Raw genomic sequence first — 24,473 nt, forward strand, 5'->3', positions numbered from 1 at the left:
AACTGTACAAGGTCTGATTGGCTCACTCCCTTCCACTTTATGGACGCACTGGGAGTACACTGAGGCTATCTGAGTAAATTAATGGTCACACATTGAGACCATGAGTCTAAGACTCTAGGAGATACCTAGAGGAACATTTTATCTCCCTTATTACGGGTGTATGTTGAGTTGGGTGGAGCATGGTTCACGAGTATGAGTGGACCCAGTTACATATCAATATTAGTGAATATATTTGGGTGTAGTTAATACCATTTCTCAGTTACTGATATTATCTTGACGTGTGTAGTTTAATATTTCCTAAATAATTTTGATAGTATTGTTTTTTGAATGTTTGTGTCATTAAGTGGAACCAGAGTGATACTGTGATTTGATTCTTTTAATGCATCTAATTTTTCTTCATAATTCTGATCTCAGGTATAACCTTTGTTCCCCAGAGTAGTGGTTAAGTTAGGTTAGGAAGTGTGCATCTGTTGGGGTGATATAATTTTGTTGAGTGCCCTTAAGGCCTATTCATTGTAGAGTTATTAATTTCTTATTTTTGAATACCATTTTCTCAGTGCTGGATATTATTTTGTTGAAAGCCCTTAAGGCCTGTTTCATGTGTGCAAGCAACATTTCTTAATACTTCAAATTTATTGTTGCCTGAGTTTCTAATAATTTCTATATCATGTATAACTTTTATTCCCCAGAGTAGTGTTTTAAGTTCAAGTTAAGAGGTGCGCATATTGGTGTACCATTATTTGATTGTGTTTGTAGTGTTGGAGGGAATATAAGTGTCTAAATTTTACAGTGTGTCTCATTCATCCCAGTCACAGACGCTATCCTTCCACGGGTCACGGACAATTCATTTTGTTTAGTAGATTTAAGTGTTCTTGTGCTGGTTCGGGATTTTTCTCAAAGGGGCGCTTCCACTGCCATTACCATCTATTAATCTTTAATAAACCCCAAGTCAAGTGAGAAATTAAAGTCCAGTAAATTCCGACCGGTTACATATATATATATATACATATATATATATATATATATATATATATATATATATATATATATATATATATATATATATATATATATATATATATATATATATATATATATATATATATATATATATATATATATATATAGATGCCCAGTAGGTAGTAGGCAGCTATCAAACAGGGTGGTACTACCGCCTGGGAAGATATTGGTTTGGAAGCATAATGTGTTGTCTAATGGTAGACCCTGCTGTTATATGGCATCACAAAAAATATGACCGGGTCCCAGGTTGCTCATCTGACTTTCTGCCTCATTTACACACAGTTGCAGGGTCTCAATTGTTTCTCTTGCTTTGACAACACAACATACATAATATCGTTTCTCACTCTTGTTTTTTTTCATTATGGTTCTTTATTATTATTTTTATCATTATTAATTTATTATTTCATTTATCATTTGTATTTCTATTATAAATTGTATTTACTTGGAATTATTTTATTTTTAATTTTTGTATTTTTATTATGCACTTTATTTACTTTGAATTATTATTATTATTATTATTATTATTATTATTATTATTATTATCATCATCATCATTATTATTATTATTATTATTATTATTATTATTATTATTATTATTATTATTATTATTATTATTATTATTATTATTATTATTATTATTACTATTACTATTACTATTACTATTACTATTACTATTACTATTACTATTACTATTACTGTTACTGTTACTGTTACTGTTATTGTTATTGTTATTGTTATTGTTATTGTTATTGTTATTAAAATTTTGCCCCCCAGGCCCCGAAGTGGGTCATGTAATAGCCGGTTAACTGTAGAGTATGTAGAAGTTAATTAGGCTGATACATTTATATTATATTGGGTTTTAGTAGCGAAACCCAATTGTCTGTTTCTCCTTTTATTTAGGAAATGCTATTGATACAATTCCAGAGTGTAAATGAACCTTAACTTTCACTATAGCTATGAGTGTTAAGATAAGGACAGAGGATATGTAAATAGACCTGTTAATCACGTCCTACTTGTGTGAGGGGTTAAGTAGCAATGCCTCCAGGGTGCCGGCTTCTCTATGCTGATCCACAGTCGTGGCGTGACCACATAAGGGAACAGACGTGCCCATGTTGGTGTGCTCTTGACTTCCCGATCGTCCCACAAAGGTCCCCTCAGCTGGCAAGTTTTGCCAGCATGGGGGGTCGACATAAACGTCTCAGAAGAGGCTCTCTCATAGACGCAGACACAGACATCTCTGATACGGATGCCATTACCAACTCGCCTGGTCATACTGAATCCAACACCCTTCAAGAGTCAGACCCCAGTGATTATGACAGTGACAGTAATGTTTCTATGGGAAACACTAACCGAAGTGGAAACACCAATGCCACGAACCCTATCACCCTACCCTCTGCCAACCAGCCAAGTAAGCTGAATCTGCACTTCCCCAAGGACTCTCTGAAAACTGTAGAGGAACGCTTTAAATGGATGTTGAAGTACTGCAGACAGCACGGTTTCAGCATTCAATTCCGACAAGGTAAGAACCGGAACTTTATCAAGTGTGAGACTCCTGAGGTCTATGAAACACTTAGTACTGTTGGCTTTGACGGGGTCGTCCTGGTCCCCCGCCAGTAGACGCTGATGAATGTTGCCACATTCTAGTGAAACGTTTCCCCTTATATACTGACATCGAAGATGCGCGTGACTTTAACTCTAGTATACTGAGTATACGTCGCCATTACTGAAGGAGAGTTCCACAACCCGCTGTCATTGTCAAGTGGAAGGGAAGGGAGTGTCCAACCACTGTGGATGCCCACCCACTCTTACCCCCACTGTATGCAGAAGCCTATCATCCTGAGCCTTCATTTTGTGTTTTCTGTTCTCATTGGGGTCACAACTTCACTGCCTGCTGCCAATGTAATCGTCCCAGATGTCGCTTCTGTTCACGTAACCATACCTCCTCCGCCTGTGCCCAGAAAATCAAAGACCACTATAATAGGGGTGGTGTGGGCTATGTAGTTGATCCCAGATGTTGTAACTGTGGAGGCCGACACAATGCTGACTCACGGCAATGCCTCAATCGCCCGTCTCTCCCAGGGGAAAAGCCTCCCCAAAGGCCAAGTCTACCACAACGCCCCCCTCCAGTCTTCCGGGCCACACCCCTCTGTGTACCCTCTGTCTCCAGCAACGCCTTCTTCAACAACACCTGCCTCTGCCTGGCCTCTCCTGGCTACAACATAGCAGTCCCGGCCGTCTCCTAACTCAACTACTACTGGGCCTCCTCCCTGTCTGTACTCTGAAGCTGCCAGGCCTTGTGCTCCCACGGTGCCCCCCACAGCCCCCGCCAGTGACGCGGCACAGATCCTATCCTCTTCAGTGGCGTAGCTAGAGTGTGTGCCGCCCGGGGCGGCCCTAGAGTTTGACACCCCCCCCGTGCCCCCACAAAAAATACATATTGCACAGTGACTCACTCTTATATATATATATATATATATATATATATATATATATATATATATATATATATATATATATATATATATATATATATATATATATATATATATATATATATATGTTAAATAGTTTGTGTACCATTATAATATTACTGTACTTTCACATACTCAAATATAGTATGCTTTAAATACACACCAAACATACTTAAACTTTATAAGTAACAGTTAAACAAAAAGCAAAAACGACATATAGGATAGGGAAAAAAGTAAAAAAGTGTAAAAAATTAGGACCATCTTTATTTCTGAAATGAAAACTACAACTTTCTACAAAGTAACTTTTCTTGTTTTTTTGTTGGCAAATTCTTCAATGACATTGTCAAAAACTATTTCATCTGTCAATTGTCGCTCTATAGACAGTATGGCAAGATTTCTCAACCGCAAGGTGCTCAAAGTAGATCTTAAGTAATTCTTGATCAGTTTTAGTTTCGAAAAACTCCTCTCACAGGCAGCAACACTAACAGCAATTGTGAGGAAAATCCTCAGCATTATTACTATAGTTGGAACCGAGTTCCCAAGGTTATATTTTTGAATAAACTGCAAAAGTTCAAGGGGGCCTTCTTTCCACGTCTGTATTCTGTCTTTAATAGTTATAGCAACAACAGCAACAAAATGCTGAAGTCTTTTTCTCTCAACGAGGAACTCCTCTTTATCAATGTCGTCGTGATCGTGATCTATTTGACACTCATATTTATCATCCAAAAGATTCAATGGGGTAAGGAAGGCATATTTCTCAGCAAGTTCATGAAGCTGTTGAAATCTCAAAGTTATTTCTTGGATCACTCTGTCCAGCGAAGAAAACATTTCTCTCCTCAAATCAATGTCGTATGGCAATTCAGCATCTCGTGATCCTTCACCAAACATTTGTTTCTTCTTTTTGGGTCGACGCTGACGCTCCATGACTATCCCCAGATCACTGCATGGTTTTGCAGCTACTGGAGACGTTAATCCTTCCCTTTGTATCGGCGGCAAGTTAATCCTCGTCGTGTCTGACCTAACACCTGACCCACACCACATGAGCTCACTGGCGTACTTGTTTGAAGTTGTTTCCTTAATCCTCAACAGGTTACAGGTTGTGTGTGTGGCGGGGGGCCTCATAGCAAGGGTGTAGCTCATGACGTGGCCGTGATGATGTGGGTCAGGTGTTAGGTCAGACACGACAAGGATTAACTTGCCGCCGATACAAAGGGATGGATTAACGTCTCCAGTAGCTGCAGATATGGGTGATGAGCAGACCCAAAAGTGCCGCTCCCCAAAAGTGCCGCCCGGGGCGGACCGCCCCCCCCCTAGCTACGCTAGTGTCCCTCTTCCAAAAATTTATCAACCGTATTGAAAAACTCTTCGCTACACTCTGTACCACCATCTCCCACCTACTCTTGCCATCTGTTGCCACCCAGTCACTCCTCTCTTCTGGTTTGACACAAGCTGGTAGTCCCCCTGTGAGCCCCCCCTGCTCACGGCCTACTCCACCGCCGGCGGCCTTCACTACTGGCGTATTGCCTACCGGGCCTGCCCTGGTGTGTCCTGCTGCCCCCGAGCGAAGTCCTGCCCCATCTTCACGACACTTGGTGCCTCAACCTGTCCTCCACCCACCGCAAGCCGCGCCCACTCCTGTGTCTGTGCTGTCTCCACCAGGGCTATCTGGACCTGAGGAAACCACCCCCGGCTACCTGTACCCCACCGGCATGTCGACGCACACGCCATCACAATTACACTAATAGGTGTGTCCCTCAATGTTGTCAATGCCTATGTGCCCCCCTCCACTCCTACTGTACCTGCCCCACCACACCATATCACCTCCATCACTCCCACTGTACTTCGCCACGCCTAGTACATTGGCATCCCTGAGCCTGGCCGCACTGTTTGTAAACTTTGTGGTCAACCGACTCTCACACCCTCTTTCACCACATCCTCATTTGCCCTATGACCTCCTCCTACAGGTCCCCAGCCGTTACCAACACCTCTTTCCTCCCTGACCAGATATCCCTCCTCCTAGTGACAGGCCTGGCACTTGACATTATTAGGGACCTGCCACACTTTGCCATAAACAGATAAATTGTACCGGGAATTCCCCCCCCCCCCCACACACTCATCATTCTGTCACTTTATGTAACTTGCTGACAAAGCCCATGACCCTTCAGGCTTTTACGCCCTTAATGCATGAGTCATAAAGGCAAGCATGAACTCCGCTTGCATCCCAGTTGGGCACTGTAAACGCTTCTGCGCTTCACCTTGCAGAGAATGTAAGGGGTGCCCAATAAACTAGCCTCCTCGTGAGCAATCTGTAATCTGTATGCTGATCCAAGCATTTACTGGCCGCACCTCAAGGAAGCTACCAATCACGTGATGTGAACATGACAACTCATAGCCAGTGGAAAGTTACAGGGGGTAATATGGTATATAATTCAAATGTAATTAACCCATTTATATAATCTTTCTGTTGATGAGACAGGGGCTATTACAGTCAGTGACCTGTGCCCGGGTGGGCTAATCCCCGTAAAAAAAAAAATCGAATACAAGAACAGAGGCACCATTCTGGACTTGAATACATCCACGAAAGGCTACTTCCATCATGTCGACACCAGGAAGCAAAAAGCAAACACCGTTCCTGAGAAAATAAAACTAGGCTTGGCTACATCACTTACCGGTATCATACCGATATTAACCTTATTTTTCCATCAAACGCTAATCAATCGGTGTTGTGACCTTCTTCTTGCTGTGACACACTTTTATATTAATTGTGTCGCTCATTAGCCAGTCATACTCCCATCATGTCATCCACTGTAGGGATCAAGCCAAGGTTACATTCTGTAGACCCTATGATAAGGCCATTATCACGGAGGGTGATAAAGCATTATCTTATGAACTACATTATTCCTCACATTCATGCTTAGTTTTCTGGCTACCATTCTGAGGGACAATACAGCTTGGGGATTCCGGTATCGTTGCAAACCCCAGTCTCCAAAACACACTCTGCACTATGTCATAATTATCTAGAAATTATGTATTGTAATCTATTATGTCAAATAATGTAAAACTTGATTGAGTAAATTGTTTCGTAAATTTATTGACAAAACAATGACATCCTTCCCTAATCCTAATTCAGAAATGGAAGTATCAGAGCTCGATTGCTGAACTGCGAGGGTGTGTGTGTATGTGTGTGTGTAGGGAGGGAGGGAGGGAGGAGGGGGGTGGGGGGCAATGGCTGGACAGCGGACCCGTCGTCCAGTAAGGGCGGCCGACTTGGCACCCTCCACCTTGACTCTAACGAGAACTTTCATCCGGAACTGTACTACCTGTTGCTGATGCCTCATTGGAAGTGCCTGTAGATGATGCCCCAGTGTTAGTACCATTATTTGATGCCCCCAGTGCTAATACCTGTTGTTGATGACACGATGCTAGTGTCTGTTGTTGATGCCCCGGGGGTAGTACCTGTTGGTGATGCCCCAGTGGTAGTACCTGTTGCTGATGTCCTAGTTGGAGTATATCTTGTTGATGCCTCAGTGGTAGTGCCTGTAATTGATGCCCCAGTGGTAGTACCTGTTGTTGATGCCCCAGGGGTAGTACCTGTTATTGATGCCCCAGGGGTAGTACCATTTGTTGAGTATATTTTGTTGGTGCCCCAGTGCTAGTACCTGTTGTTGATGCCCCAGGGGTAGTACCTGTTGGTGATGCCTCAGTGGCAGTGCCTGTAATTGGTGCCCCAGTGGTAGTACCTGTTGTTGATGCCCCAGGGTTAGTACCTGCTGTTGATGCCCCAGGGGTAGTACCTGTTGTTGATGCCCTGGTTATAGTACCTGTTGTTGGTGCCCCAGTGGCCAGTACCTGTTGTTGATGCCCCAGGGGTAGTACCTGTTGTTGATGCCCCGGTGATAGTACCTGTTGTTGGTGCCCCAGTGGCCAGTACCTGTTGTTGATGCCCTGGTTATAGTACCTGTTGTTGATGCCCCGGTGATAGTACCTGTTGTTGATGCTCCAGTGGCCAGTACCTGTTGTTGATGCCCCAGGGGTAGTTCCCGCTGTTGATGCCCCAGTGGTAGTACCTGTTGTTGATGACCCAGTGGGAGTGCCTGTTGTTGATGCCCCAGTGGTAGTACCTATTGTAGGTGCCCCAGTCTTAGACATGCTGTTGATGCCCCAGGGGTAGTATTTGTGATAGTATGGTCACATGTTGCTGTGATGTTTGCTATCATTTTGTATAGAGCCAGAATACACCCAAATTACTGGAGAAAAGTGAGGTCTTTACGTATTGGTTCATAGGAAGTGTTACCTCGATTGCACATTGGTGTCAAGGAGATGATTTTTTTTTACAAACATGAGTTAGCTGGAACTTCAAACTGTTATTGTTCAAGAATTAGATTTCCGAATCCCCTCCAAATTATGGATGTAAAATAATTGTCTCGTCTCATACACATCAACCATATTTGCAGCCGGTCAATATCCACGTGAGGTACAGATCGTATACCTATAGTTTAAATCTTCTTCAGTCATCTTTAATCTTAATGTATTTATTTTCAGGCGTTATGATGTGTCCACAAATGAAAACTGAAGATGGGTTTGATATGCAGATGGGCACCAATCACTTTGGCCATTTTCTGCTGACTTGCCTCCTGCTGCCCTTGCTCACACATTCTGAACCTGCACGCATCATCAACATCTCTTCTTTGGCACATGCAAGTATGAATTATGAACTACCTATTTTATTTATTATGCTTAGAGACTTTTGATTTGAAATTTTCTCTGGTGGAAATTTATTTTAGAAATACATTTTTTAAAGACTGTCCATTTGATCTTCTTTGTAAAAGGTGTTGCTAACAGTTCCTTTCCGAGTGACTTGATCATCCCGTATACATTCCATCTTGTCATGCAGTTTTCTGTTCATTCTCTAAACAAATCTTTTTGTTTCACACTCTTTTTTATTGAACGCTTACCTCACTTGACTGAAGGAGTTTCATCTCACTAATTAGTTTCCATATATCTGTCAGCCTTCAGTTCATTGTAAATCATTCGCCTGTTTTCTTAGCAAATATTTTATATAAAGTTAATCTTACCCGTGACAAGCTCGATATAGTATTACGAGAATTAAAGTATAATTTATTGAATTTAGTAAATACTGTAATTCCAAACTGATATCTAGAACTGAATTCGTCCAGTACCACAAATTTAGAAAAATAGGTTATGTTCACGACGGTAATCTATCCCCCAATACGGTGATTTTTCAATTACTCAGATCTGTCTCTCTCCCTAGTAGAACAATTTGCTTTATTTAAAGGTCTGAAATTTGCTTTTAATCTCTGCAAATTAGACTTTTTAACCATGTTCTTGGTTTTGAGACACTTTGTAAGAAATTGTCTCCTCTCAGTTTATATGATCCAGTATCAAAGGGTTTGCATTATTTCAATAACTCTCTCCGCCACTTAGTGTTTTGATCCTATTATTCATACAACTCTTTCAGCACCAAACAAGTTCTTTCTAAGAAAGAATTTCTCGTATTTAAAAATTTAGCATCCAACGACAATATTATCACCACTAAACCAGGCAAGGATAATGGGGTTGTTGTACTTAATAAAACATCCTGCATTCAGAAAATGTTGAATATACTTAACGACCGCACTAAATTTACCTCCATTCTAGACGACTTAGTTAAGGTAGTTCTCAAGTTTGAGATGAGACTAAAATTGGGATACAAATATTACTGGCAGATAAGTGGAGGGGCGGGTCAACCTTTTCAACTGTGTCATCTTAGGGACCCCCATACACTACAACATTATGTATTAGGATGTGAAAAAAATCCAACCATACAGGAACAGTGAGATCACTACTTTAAAGAAACAAGTTTGCTGGATGATTAATAAGTTAATGGAAAGATTAAAATTATTCTCGAAATGTATAAAAATTTTGCTCCAACAATATGACATTTAACTTTGTGTAGGATTACATTATCAGTTATATTAGTTTAGTACAGTGTTCATGTCAAAATGAACTTTTTCATTGATGTAAAAATAATTATTGTATTAATATTTATAACTTTTTGTAAGCCCCAGAAGGGGACGGCAAAAGTGAGGGTGGGAGTAGTATAATAACCTGTCCTTTTGATGTAATAGTTTTATCGTCAATAAAGTATTTAAATTTCAATTGCAATTTCAAGTTTGAGGACTACAGTATATAAACAGATTTCTTCGTAAACTTAAAAACAAGGATGTCATTAATGACTCCTCCTTTATAAAGCTCTTTGTTAGCGGTTTTAAACCAGGTGTCCTGTACTGACTACCAAAGATACACAAGGATGCGTGTCCCTTATGCCCTATATTGTATGTCCTCGGCACCTTCAACTATAATCTGTCCATATTTCTAACCAGCATCTCGTTCAACAACTGTGTTATAGGTAGCTTTGATATACACTCGCTATTTACTAACAATCCTCTTGAAGAAACTATTGACATATTTACAGATGAATTGTTCTCAAATACAGATATAATTGACGGATGCAGTGGACCACAATTTAAAGAATTTTTTGAACTGGCTGTAAATGATTGTTTGTTTTTATTTAATAACAAAGCTTATAAACAATGCGATGGTGTTGCTATGGGTTCACCCTTAGGTCCCACGTTAGCCAACGCTTTCCTCTGTCACCAAATCGACGATATGTTGATGACACATTTTTAATTTTCAGATCACTTGATCACGTCCCTATGTTCCTAATTATCTAAATTCGAAGCATAGCAACATCAAATTTACTTGTGAATTCGAAAAAGACAATATTCTACCATTTCTTGATATTAATATGCACCGTCTTGATAATAGTTTCGAGACAGCCTTATACAGAAAACCAACATTCACAGATGTGAGCACCAAATTTTCATAATTAATTCCTCCTAATTACAAACGAAATCTAGTGTGTACTCTTACCGACAGAGCCTGTTATATTTTAAAGATATTTACACCTAGACAATGAACTGAAATGTATAAAGGAACTACGCTTTAACAATGGTTTTCCTAAGAGATTTACAGATACTCATAAAGGCAAAACTCTTAATAGGATTTTGGGTCCCACGAAGCCTCAAATCCACACCGTTCCTAAATATTCTATTTCACCATCCCGTACACGGGTCCACTCAGTATAACCCTTAGAAACAAACTAAAGAAGTTTATCAATTAATTATATCCACAAATTTCTCTTAAACTAGTCTTCAAAGCCCAAAGTTCAATTAAAAAGTTCTTAAAACTAAAGACACCATACCCACACACTTTCAATCCTCAGTTGTTTGTCAACTTTCGTGTGCTAGCTGTAGGGCAGCATATGTAGGTAAAACAAATAGGTACTGATAACTCTCATCCAGGAGCACTTGGGCCGTTCCGTCCGAACAGGCCAGTTAATCATACAACCACCACATTCATCTATCCGTAACCACGCCCACCAACATGACCACCCATTTTCGTAGTCTGATTTCTCAGTTCTTGGTAGGAGCAACTGTGAGATGGACTTCCTCATAATGGACGCCTTGTATCACTACAAAGTAAAGCCATCCATTTGTGATATGGCTTCTGGTGAATGTTGTGTTTTTCTCACTAAGGCTCGACTCAATTAAGGTAATACATCCTGTATGTTTTAGTTTCCCCTCATTTTTATTGGTTTTAAATTTTAATGGTCTTTTAAAACTTTTGCAGAAGGTAAGTTTTAGAATAATGTTTTGTTTTTATTGTATATTACCTGTAATTTTGAAAACTTTTTAAATTGTTTTCCAGACTCTGATGATGGAAAAATAATTTCCTAAACGTTAGTAATTAAGAAATCCAACTTAGTCAAGATGTTTGTGTTTTCCCTGGTTCTCCTCTTCATTATGAAATTAGGCTTTCCACATAACAAGTAACGCAGAAGTCCAATGTTCGATTCCCTATGAGTGAGGTATATATATGTAGCCTCGTGTTTCCTAGCTGGATTCGATAAAATGCTACTACGACCACATAGATGGCACAGGCAATCCCCTGTAACAATCATTTCTTTGTATAACAGTATATAACACAGTAATGGGGAGAACATAATATCTCTACCATTACCAACTGTGCATCTGTTGGGTGGCTGTTACCGTTGTATAACAACTACTTGTGAAGCTGTCATATATGTAACAACCTTCCTGGGTTGTCACTACTTGTAACAATCACTTGTGAAGCATGTTACCTTATATTCTAGACGAACTAAAATATAAATAAATGTTTAGTGGGTCTTCAGTAACGAAATCCAATAGGTTCCTTTTGTGCAGTTATTATAAAAGGTTTCTACAGGTATGTACACTTTCAAAAAGGATTATCACCTTAAGTTAATCAATTGAGCTATGGATGTTAGAATCAGACGGCAAGCTTCTCTGTGAAGCTTGGCTATCAATATGTCTGTTTCTCGGGAGGGTTGAGTGAAGACTGAGTGATCATCGAGGGCAAATAGCCGGCCCCATACAGCCGGCTAAGGTAGAATTAGAAACGTGCCCTCCAGTGGAAAGTTAATGATCATGTGTTCAATGAATGGACCACATGATCACAGCATGACAGCTCACTGCTCATGGAAAGTTACCGTGGGTGGTGAAGTTATACAAGACAAATGTAATTAACCCACATTTATTTGAGACAAGGGCTAATACATCGCTCGGTCACACTTTCTGAACTCCACGAGGATTAAACTAATCTCACAGAAAACCCTATACATATACCTAACCAAGTTACATACATATGTGTGTAAACACTAAACTGGGGAAGCTGACACCTGCGGTTGAACAGCTGCTCAAGCCCTAGTCTGAAATGCCTTATGGGAGAGTATATTATGCACAATGGCAAACTTGGAAGATTCTGACTTATAATCACAAAACAAAAATATTACTGCCAATATCAACACAATAGTTCAAATCGTTAACTTGGGTATAGCAAATCCCGTAATAACATGGCAAAAACAAATCTTGCCTATTTCGTGTTTAAGAATGCACCTTCTTAGCAATGTACAACTTTTGCTGCTTTAAATAATCACGCTGGATGAATGAGTGTGTGTGTGGTGCTTGGGACTCTTCTGTGAAACATTCACCTTTGCGGAGAGCAATGGTACTGATTTGCGAAGGGTCCTACATCGAAATAGCTTTAGATTCACAAAACAATAAAAATCACTACCAAAATAAAATGGCAAAAATATATTTCGCCTATTTCGTGTTTAAGAACGCTCCTTCTTAGCAATTTACAACTTTTGCAACTTTAATCATGCTGGATGAATGAGTGTGTGGTGCTTGGGACACACTTCGACAAAACATACACCTTTGTGGAGAGCAATGGTACAAACTGGAGAAGGGTTCTACCACAGTAGGGTGTGTCATACGGAGGCGAATTTTTTTTTTTGAGTTTGAAAAATCGGCCCATGGTATTAATGATGTAGTTCTATGTGCAGAATCATGTGATATCTTCAGATTTGAAAAGTTTTCATTTTTTGCTAGGTAAATTTTAACTTGAAATCTTATGAAAATTCAGTATTCCCACCCTTTTACCAACACCACTAAATAGCTTATTTAAAGTAAAGTAAATGTATCAGGTTAATTTATTAGGATGAAAATGATCCAGAATAGTGAAGCGAATGATCTTGACACATTTATTAAATTTAATATTCTTTTAGAAAACAAAATCATCAAATAAAAACCGGTTTTGCCTACTACGACCGTTGCTTTTTACCATAGAACATGTCTTTCTTGCTTCAGTTTCTACTCATCACCTCCCTGCTGACCACCTGAGCTCGGATGTAGCCTTCCCTCCTCTCCTGGCTGTACACGTGACTGCTGGCCTCGCTCACTTGCTGTACACAGCGCTCTATACTCTGGGTGTGCGAGGGCCAGGCAGGGACATGCATGGGGTTGTCCAGGAAAGCTCTGACTTGAACATTGGTGAGGCTGCAGGTAAGAGGGGGCTCACTGCCAACCTGGATGTTATCCAGATCTATGAGATCAGTGAGGGTCTTGGCACCTAGATTGACTTCAGGAGTTTTCCTGACCCTGAAGGAATAATCACCAACTGATTCGTCATGCCAAGATCCTCTCATAAGTCTCATATCCAAGATCTTTTTGACTGCCACTCCTCTCTCCTCCTCATCCTTACTGCAGAGCATTGTCTGCAGAACTGCCTCGGGATGAGCATACCAGGAAGATCTCCTCACAGTCTGCTCCACAATCTGAACAACCTTCCTTGGCTGACTCCTCAGGAGCTCAAGCTGGAAGAGAACATGCCTCGGACCTTCGGAGAACGATGACTTGACCTTGGTGTTGAACCAAGTTGGCAAGTAGACACTCACGATGAATTGGACAATAAGTCTCAGGTTGTGAAGCTGGTTCCCTTTCAGTTTATGATGAGCGACCCAAATTCTGCAGAACCTAAGAGCCGTTGTGAGCCACCTAGAATGTGAGACTGGACCTATCTGCGGGTAAGCAAGTCTATCCAGGCATGGCCCAGTTTGATGGCACTTGCAAATCATGTAACCATAAGTACTGGAGTCGGTGTCGGAATTAGTCAATGACGGTAATATTACCGGCTCATGAGTGGAGGCAAGCTGTGATTTTTTCAAAGCTCGGATTTATTTCTAACTCAGTGGCAGAGTCCAGCATCTTGCCAAGAGGACCAGACCATCTGTTGTTTGAAAGAGTCTTGCCATCCAGCTCCTGGATCAGATGTCTGAGTGGTAAACTCGTTGGTGTGGAGGTCACAAACAATCCAGACCAGCTTCCTCCCAATCTTCCGCTCTATCCACTGTATGACCCCCCCTTGCCACCCTGTGTTCGTGTTGGTGCTGTCCCCTCCAATGGCCTGCAGGGTCTGGTCTACGTTCCTCTCTCTGAGCCAGTTCACAATGTTATCTGCCACTGTCTCAGCTGGTTTCCTGATGTCATCTTTCTCTGGAGTGAAATGCCACAAATACTTCCCTCTTGGTTCACTGCAGCAGGAGTAGTGTTCCTCCTTCACCATGGCAGGGAACAACTTGTCAGAATCTCCAACTTTCATGAACACTTTAGTGTCAGCCCTTCTCTCATCAAAGAACAAACAATTGATTCCATTTTCTCTTATCCCCTTATCAAACTCCTCTTCTAGGTTACTGACAAGTTTCTCCTGAGCTCTCCTTACTTTGTTATGATCTATCACCAGGTGAACATCATTAGGTGTTATCAAACCACCGTCAATCCAGGCAGCTGTTGCTATCTCTGCAGTTTCTCTGAGACCAGTGTGGTGTCGCATGCTGGCCAGAGCTATGCTTGGGATATCTTTCCTATTTCGAATCTTATGCCTGGAAGTTTTGGGATCATTATTTTCTGGGTTAGGGACAAAGTCACCATTCTCCTGGTCAGCACTCGGATCAGCCATGGGGAAGTCATTAAACTCTGAATCAGCTTGACTCCAATCATCGGCATTTTTTACCTCACCCTGGGCCTTCTCAAGTCTCTTTTCCTCGGCAACTCTTCTCCTCTTCTGTCTCTCTGTGGCAGCCTCCTGTCTCTTGGACTCCGGAATATCTTGGCTAGAAATCATGAGAGAGCCCCTATACCACCAGTCTTCTCTCTCTGTGCTTTGACAAATGCCAGTTCGATCACAGGAATCTTCCAGTTCACGCTTGCAAATACAGGAGATGTGGGCCTTTTCAGTTTGATCCGCGATCGCATCAAACTCAGGACAGAGAACAATTGGGCACTTGCAAGTAATTATGTCAAATAACTGGTCAGTTGCCTTAAGCTGTCATAACTGCAAGTTTTCCTCTCCCAGAAAGATATATCTCTTGCCTTTTCCCCAACTGGCTGGCAGTCTCTCACTAATCTTCTTCTGACTTGTTATGACTGGAGGCTTGAACTGGCGTTAGCCAGGTGTACTGTGCCAAGACAGCTTTGGTCATATCACTGGCAATGTCTTTGTTTGTGTGTAAGTTCTTTGGTTCTTTTTCACTGATTTGCCTGATTAAAACACCGTATCTCAAGCATCTCCAATGTAGGCAACTCCGACTTCAGGAGCTCTCCCAGACAGGATAGTGACTACAAGAGATGGCTGGATTTTTGGTTCCTCGTCTTGACACAAGCCATCGCAAATATTATCAACTTATAAATGCATCGAATGCAAAACAGAAAAATATTGTTAGTTGGGTTGTTAAAGAATGAAGTCAGAAAGCAATGTTCACTATTTAATTGTAATGCACTAATGCAGCTGTACGTTAGATTTTCGATAAATTTCACGCTAAAATTTACCTAGCAAAAGGTTGCAAAATATTGAAACTGAAATTATTTTCTGTTTATATACACTAAAATCTACCAAAAAAGTGATGGGCCATTAGTTTTAGCTGATCTTCCCTCCTATGACACACCCTACTACCACAGTATGGCTGAAAATTTACAGTCTGCGATAATATCATTGTAGAACTGATGCATTTGCAGTTTAAAAAGATGTGCCTATGACATTAACATTTATAACATTATTAACCTGACTTATTTGTGGTTTGAACATCCTTCCTGGGAAAAAAATCCTCATTACGCCTAAGGTTTGAAAATACTGGGAATATATTACTTCAGTATATATATAAAATAAGTAAGACACTTATAAAATAAAAAGAACCTACCACGACGGTTACCGTGTGATGGTATGCTGTAGAATATATCAATGTGGGAATAAATCTACTGTATGTGTATGAAATACCTATTCTTTGTAGGCTTGACACGAAGATACCTTCCTGGAATTGCTTGAATGTTAATTCCCGTAGACTTGTGTGTGTCACTCGCAGGAGACACAGCTGATACGAAGGTCCCGGTGACTGGGTCAATGTCCACGAAAATTCTGAGTACAGCAAACTGTCGAAGCTGCTCCCTCCCAGTGGACTCAAGGACTCAAGTGTATCACTAAGGGGGGTGCTGGGGCGTTGGTTGTTGGTGGGTTATTTTTCACGAAACTGCTGACTCACGTCCTGGACTGTGAACGATTCATTTGCAGAACTAATGTTCACTTCAGCTAACAGGAGTGTTGCCATATAACGGCAATTATCAATAACTCAGTAATGATTATAGATAAAAAAAAACTGTACATCATCTTGGATGATAAAATGAGTATCACTCAACATAAAACATCTCACTTCGGTATATATCCATGTGTACTTAGAAGAAAAACTTCAGGAACAAAAAAAAAATCATGTATAACAATATCTAGGTAGTGCAGGTAGGCAGCTACCAAATAGGGAGGTACTACCTCCTGGGAAGATTTTGGAAGCATAATTTGTTGTCTAATGGTAGACCCTGTTGCCATATGACATCACGAAAATTGTGACCAAGTCCCAGGTTGCTGACCTGACTTTCTGTCTCATTTAGACACAATTGCAGGGTCTCAATTGTTTCTCTTACTATTGATAATACAACATACATATATTATTTCTCACTTTTGATCTTATTTCATTTTTTTATTTATGGTTCTGTATTATTATTATTGCAGTGTTTTTATTATTATTATCTTTATTTTTGTATTATTTTATTTTCAAATTTGTATTTTTATACATTCTAAAGAATGTGTTCTGACCTCACTAGGGGTAAGGTCACGGCAGGGTTAGCTCCCGAGGGATAATTATCAGATATGGCCAGTGCTATGTGTGGTCTGGGGTGTGCGAGTTTGTTGACCAAACTGGAGTGGTCCATGGAAGAATTGGTGAGGGCCAAGGAAGAAATTGAGAGGGCCACGTTGGAGAACCTGAAATTAAAGGAAGAGCTGGTGAGGATAAAAAGGGAGGCGGGACAGGGAAAGCCAGTGTCTGACGAAAACTCAAGCGAGTGGAAGGTTGTGAGGTGAGAGAAGACCAAGCTGGTGGTGAAGAAAAACACCAAGGATACGACAACAACGACAACAACAGCTAAGTGTACCAACTCGTTCAGTCCCTTGATAGACGAATTGGACGTTAGTACAGTCAGGGACAGGCTGACAAGGAAGGTATAAAAACTTTAATTGTTGGTGACTCACAGGTAAGGTACTTGGACAGGGCCTTTTGTGGTAAAAACAAAAATAGGATGAGGGTGTGTTTGGCAGGAGCTGGGGTGGGGGATATAATTGACAGGATGGACAATATCTTGTCTGGTAATGGGAACAAACCCATTATCTGCCTCAGTGCAGGAGGGAATGATATTGGTCGGTGTAGGAGCGAGGAGCTTCTTGATAAGTTCAAGGCAGCTATAGATCGTATTAGGTCTAAGGGAGGGATCCATCATATGCGGTGTCCTGCCTAGAAGGAGAGATGGCAGTGAATGGTTGTCAAGGGCGGTTGGTGTCAACGACCGTCTTGACAGATATTGCAAGTCAATATCAGTCCCATTCATTGACAACTGGGACAACTTCTACGGCAGAAGGGACCTTTATGCTAGGGATGGGGTGCACCTGTCTCGGGATGGGGTGGCAACCCTGGCTGGGTCTCTAGAGGGGGCAGTTCAAAGGATATCGAAGTCTTTAAACTGCTAGGGGAACATATGGGCACGGGGGTGGGGGAAACTGCAGTGGGAGCGGGTAAACAAAGTAAAAGATTACAGGGAAATAGTGTTAGGAATGATGACAAAACTAAATTAAACAGGGAGTTTAAAACTAAACGCGGTAAAGGGAGGACTCAGAACACGACTAACTTAAATGTCTACTACGCGAACAGTAGAAGTATGAGAAACAAAATGGATGATATTAGGGCCTTGGTATGTACCGACAAAATCGATATAATAGCATTCACTGAAACATGGATCAACCTAGACTCACGTGAGTTGCCGGTCGAATACCAAATTGCGGGTTACAAATTGTTCCATACCGATAGGCAGACCAGGAAAGGAGGCGGAGTAGCGATCTATATTAGGGATAATCTGAAGTGTGAAATAAATAAGGAAATAAAAACTAAGCGGAATACAGAAACAATTTGGATAGAATTAAGCGACGGTAGGGAAAAATTAATCACAGGAGTAATATATAGACCTCCCAATCTTGATAGAGTCAATGAGCGACTTATCTGGGATGAAATGCGCAGGGCTTCCATACACAACAAAGTCTGTATAGTAGGCGACTTTAACCTTGGCCAAATAGATTGGACTGACCTTACGGGTAACTCAGAATCAGAGGATTTTCTCGAGACGATCCAGGACTGTTTCCTAAGTCAACATATAAACGAACCCACCCTGGGTAATAATATACTCGATTTAGTTCTGTTGAACAGAGAAAACCTCATTAGCAATGTCGAGGTAGGGAACGAACTTGCAAACAGCAATCACAAAGAAATTAGATTCCAGTTAGATTTTCAGGGCAGACGTAAGGAAAATTCCACTAGAGTACCAGATTTCAGAAGGGCAAACTTTGACAGTTTAAAGAGGTAGCTGAGAGAGGGGGTGTCGCGCTTGGCCGTGAACCTGACAGATGACTCTGGCCTGATAACAAGATCTGAGATTGCCGAGTTCCATGACAATTTAAATAATGAGTTACTTAATGCACAAAGACAGAGCATACCATACAAAAAACTCAGATCAGACAACAATGACTAAAACGATAAATAATTATTTAAAGAACATCATTGGCCAAAGGAAGGCTATAGGTCGAAGGATAAAGCGTGGCGAAATTTACCTCCAGGATTATTATAAGATATTGGCGAGTAGGGTTAAAACCGAGATAAGGAAAGCCAAGAGGAATATTGAGGTAAGGATAGCAAGGGAGGGGAAGACAAACCCCAAAGGATTCTACCAAATGTATCAAACTAAAACACGAGAAAAGATTGGACCAATACGGTCAGATACCGGCGAGCTCACTGATAAAGACAGAGAAATGAGCAATAATTTGAATAAATATTTTTCGACAGTTTTCACCACCGAAAATTTAAACATGATACCCGAGGCACCGACTCTATTCAGAGATAGTGAAGAAAACAAATTAAGCGAGATAGTAGTGACTAGTAACGATGTTAGTAAGCAAATAGACAAACTAAAGCCTAATAAGTCACCTGGTCCCGATGAGATATTTGCCAGAGTATTAAAGGAATGTAAGGAAGAGCTGAGTATGCCCTTAGCAAAGTTGTTTAACATGTCCTTAAAAACAGGTGTAGTACCAGAATCCTGGAGGATAGCGAATGTAATACCAATTTTCAAGAAGGGGGATAGATCTCTATCCTCTAAGTACCGCCCAATCAGTTTAACATCAATAGTAGGCAAATTACTAGAATCAATTATTTCAAACTCTATTCGAAACCACCTGGAGAAGCACAAGTTGATCAATCATTCCCAACATGGCTTCACAAGCGGGCGTTCATGTTCTAACTAATCTATTAACATTCTTTTCGTCAGTTTTCGAATCTGTGGACGAGGGGCACAATTATGATGTGGTATATCTCGACTTTAGCAAAGCCTTCGACAGAGTCCCCCACGAAAGACTAATTAGAAAGGTAGAAGCGCATGGCATCAAAGGTAATATCCTCAAATGGATTTGGGCGTGGTTACGGGACAGGAAACAGCGAGTGAGCATAAACGTCACTAAATCGCATTGGATCAACGTCACTAGTGGAGTTCCCCAAGGCTCAGTACTTGGACCATTGTTATTTATTATATACATAATCGACATAGATATCGGCATAGACAACAACATAACTTGTAATAAACCAGTTTATTCACTCCCAGCAAATACTACTTCTTGCACTGTCACTATGTTGAAATGCACTGTAGTTTGAGCTTTTCCCCATCTAGTTATTATATATCTTATTTGTAACACTTATGTTACTTGTATATGATTTGTAATTCGTAACCCATTCCCCAAATATGTAACTGTATATTTTCAGCCTTCTGGCTGCCAAGCTCTTTCAATAAACCTTTAATTATTATTATTATTATTATTATTATTATTATTAAGTAAATTTGCTGATGACACTAAAATAGGACGTGTAATTAAATCTGACGAGGACTCTGCAAAACTACAGGAAGATCTAAACAAATTTTTCGATTGGTCGGAAAAATGGCAGATGAAATTCAATGTGGACAAATGTAAAGTACTCAGTATAGGAGATGTAAACAGGGAAACCAGTTACCAGATGAACAACGATGCCATTGTCTAATCCGACTGCGAGAGAGATTTAGAAGTAATGATAAGTAGGAATCTTAAGCCAAGTAAACAATGTGTTTTTGCTCGTAACAAGGCTAATAAAGTACTTGGGTTCATTCAAAGGAGTGTTAGTTACAAGACTAGTGAGGTCATCTTAAAATTATATCAAGCGCTTGTGAGACCTCACCTGGATTACGCAGTTCAGTTCTGGTCACCGTATTACAGAATGGATATAGAATCCTTGGAAAGAATTCAGAGGAGAATGACAAGACTAATCCCGGGCATTAGGAACCTTGAGTATAGAGACAGGTTAAAGCATCTTAATTTGCACTCCCTCGAGAGACGTAGAGTGAGGGGCGACATGATAGAGGTGTATAAATGGAAGTCAGGGTTAAACAAAGGGGACATTACAAAGGTACTCAAACTATCCAACCAGGAGCGAACTCGTAACAATGGTTTTAAATTAGACAAATTTAGATTTCTGGGTGAAATTGGTAAACACTGGTTTGGAAACAGAGTAGTGGATGAGTGGAACAAGTTACCAAATATCATCATTAACTCGAATACGCTGAATAGCTTCAAACATAGGTTGGATGCTTATATGAGCAATAGGGGTTGGGTATAAACGGGACTGCCCCGTATGGGTCAATAGGCCCACTGCAGTTTCTTCCATTCTTATGTTCTTATAAGTATTTTACAAAAAAAAAAAAAAAAAGATAACACCGTAGTGAGACGTTATACGTTAAGTGATTTCCATTTTGTTATCCAAGATGATGTACATTTTTTTCCTATTAACAATTACTAAATAATTTATTGATTACTTTTACATATTGTGGCAACACCCCTGTATGGCAAGCTGCAAATCAGTCGTGGTGTGACAGAAGAATTTGTGTCATCAGCATTCACCATTAGATTTAAGAAATCCTTCGTTCATTGTCTCCAGGAAGTGACCCAAGTGACTTGTTTTCTTTTGCTCTGTTTTAGTGAGTACATTATCGCCTTTAAAGACATACCCCCACTGACAGCCCCATTGGTTCTTACAGTGTTGACACATACTATGTGCTTCAAGGTGATGCAACACTTAGACCTTGCACCATTTAGACATCACAAGTTGTTTAAACTGAGTGTTTGGGCTGTTCGTGACTGCACACTGTGCACTTCCAGTGTGTAACCAACAAATTCCATATAAACAGAAAAACCATAGGTCTGTATCACACAGAAGCAAACTGACACTCAACCGTGGTAGACGTCCCCAGTGAACCCATCAACTCACCAGTGCTTCTTCAGCGTTTTAGCAACTAGTCGACTCCCCGTCATCGAAGTGGACTTAACCGGCGCCATTTTGAAGCTTCAATCAGGTGCTACGCAACGCAGACGCCAACTGATCGATGATCAACAAGAGGGACATTGACCTACTGACCGTGACCTTATTTATATATATATATATATATATATATATATATATATATATATATATATATATATATTTATATTTATATATATGTATATATATATATATATATATATATATATATATATATATATATATATATATATATATATATATATATATATATATATATATATATATATATATATATATATATATATATATGAGAGAGAGAGAGATACTGAAGTAATTACAGTCCAGTATTAATTTTATCTTGTTCATTTGCTGATAATTTATTCATTATACTTGTAAATTTATTTACTGTAAATAGAATGCAAGAGAATTTTTAAGATAAAATTTTTTATGCTATCCATTGAAGTAGTAATGGATGATTTTTTTAAGTTATCGTGTTCAGATATTACGAAATTGGCGGAGCATTATAAAAACGATTCAGATATTGCTGATGGTATTAATGTCAATACTGAACAAATATATTCACTAGATTTACACGAAACACAGGCGCAGTTCCAGCTAGACACTTCTATCAGGAGAAGTGAAGATTTAATAGATTGATCATTTGACGATTTAAACCGTAGAACCCTAAGGCCAGGTAATAAGCACAATACGTCGCCTGACTACGGGCAGGTTCTTTCTTACCCTACACAGAAAGACAGTGTCAGAAAATTTTTCATTACCTCCCGCATTAATTGATCTTTCAGTTAGGACTAAGTTGTATAGCGTGGCGATACTTCCAACACCGGCATGCCAACTAACCCTTCTAATTGTTATTCAGGTGTTACCGCGTGGCGACCACGTTCGCGATTTTACGGCAGGAAGATGACTAAATTTATATGAGCATGTGAGGACACTGTGGGAGACTCAGGTGATCTTTACAATCAGGGGTAAAGGAAACACACTGATGTCAAGTCCGTAAGTTCTATTTCTGGGACAAACACACAAAAGGAGTTAGACAGGGGGAACAGCGTCCTGTCTTGGAATCTCTCCGGGTATCTCTATCTGCGCATGCGCGTACAGCGCTCATGTGCCCAAAGTCTGAACTAACATTCAAGTGACAAAAGGGAGTATGATTATAACATATAATACAGAGACCTGAATAAATAATGGTAAATAGTACAGAGTTACATATTACAGCAATATTCGTCTCATATATCTACAGACACTATGAAAAACGTGAACATAACAGGTGATGACGGGAGGAAAGTTTTGTCCGCTCTCATATCAAACAAGGTAGAATTGCAAGTGAGTACTTAGACGCAAGTGGTCTTGCTGGTCCTACGTAAGAAAACGTCAAAAAGGCACTAATTGGTATTTTTGAGTCCGGGACACAGCAAGGACATTTACATTGGATGTTTTGGTGGATTGACCGTATGACACGTGTGGTTCACGCAGGAAGTCCGCTGAAGAGTGTCGCCATTGCTGGTGATGTCTGTCAAGGCATTATTGCTAATTTTGGTGGAGAGCCCTGGTTTGATGATAATGAAAATATGTCATAACGAAATGTTGTGCAATTGATTGAACTAATTAGTTTTCTTGTGACAGTACGTGACTACATATTGTCGTGCACAGGATAATGAGTATGCACCAACTGATTTGATCATAGAGTACGCAAGTAAAATTGCTCCTAAGGCATCCTGTACTCCACTAGCTAGGACAAATATACCTGTAGCACCAATGCAAGAACGAGTTCCAAAGAACTCAGGTAACAAAGTTAAGCAAACTTTACTTTGTACCCATTGCAAGACTAAAGGTCAGACAGTTGACTTTTGTTAGCAGCTCCAGCGTGGTGGTGTCAAGAACCACCAACCCACGGCAGAGACATGGACCACCCAAGACGTATTCAGAGGCTGCAAGGACTACGTCTGTGACAGTATATAAAGCTGATATGTGGTGTGAGTACCACCATTCTGCTTCTCACAACACAGATCATTGTGCAATTATGCAAAGAGTTCGGATCATAGACTAAGGATCACCCCAGGTAACGCAACAGCGTACAGCGCGTCATAGTTATTACAAGAAGTCGGGGAAGACCAGCGCCAGTGCCAGAACGACGAAGGATGCACACAATAGTACTTCTGTTCAGCCTCGTTAATAGCGGCACTCAACAAAGCGGAAGTGTTGTCCTTTCCAGCGAGAGTTGGGTCAGTGAAGCTGGCTTTGGATATTGATACGGGTGCATGTGCAAATGTATTAGCTTTGGCATCGTATCAAGTGCTACAACGTAGATCCCCTCACCGAGAATTTTAATTTCGACCTACTGACACCGATCTCGAAGGAATTTTCTGTACGCAGCTGAACATTGCAGCGATGGTAACCAATACCTCTACCCATTTCTAGACGTGGTGTTTCAATTATGCAGATTTTAATGTAGTCCGAGATTTTAATTTAACAGTTGACGGGATAATAGGTCTACCAACTCTTAGAACTAATCTGATAGATGTTCATCCAAATAATTATTCTGTCACAATTAATGGTGT

At 40.4% G+C, this 24,473-nt stretch overlaps 1 protein-coding gene across 2 annotated transcripts in view; it reads left to right on the top strand.

Annotated features, from left to right (window-relative positions):
• The window catches only part of LOC121853212 (retinol dehydrogenase 12-like), a 111,932-nt gene that overhangs the window by 65,921 nt on the left and 21,538 nt on the right, over positions 1-24,473 (top strand). For both annotated transcript variants that reach the window (XR_006086276.1, XM_042347204.1), the window contains exon 4: positions 8,034-8,192. Coding sequence is in view for 1 of the 2 variants with exons in the window: in XM_042347204.1 (XP_042203138.1) it covers positions 8,034-8,192 (159 nt within the window). In the remaining variant the exon portion in view is untranslated. The remainder of the gene's footprint in view (positions 1-8,033; positions 8,193-24,473) is intronic.

The sequence above is a fragment of the Homarus americanus genome, unplaced genomic scaffold (genome assembly GCF_018991925.1).
Source record: "Homarus americanus isolate GMGI-L3 unplaced genomic scaffold, GMGI_Hamer_2.0 scaffold32871, whole genome shotgun sequence".
NCBI lineage: Eukaryota > Metazoa > Arthropoda > Malacostraca > Decapoda > Nephropidae > Homarus > Homarus americanus.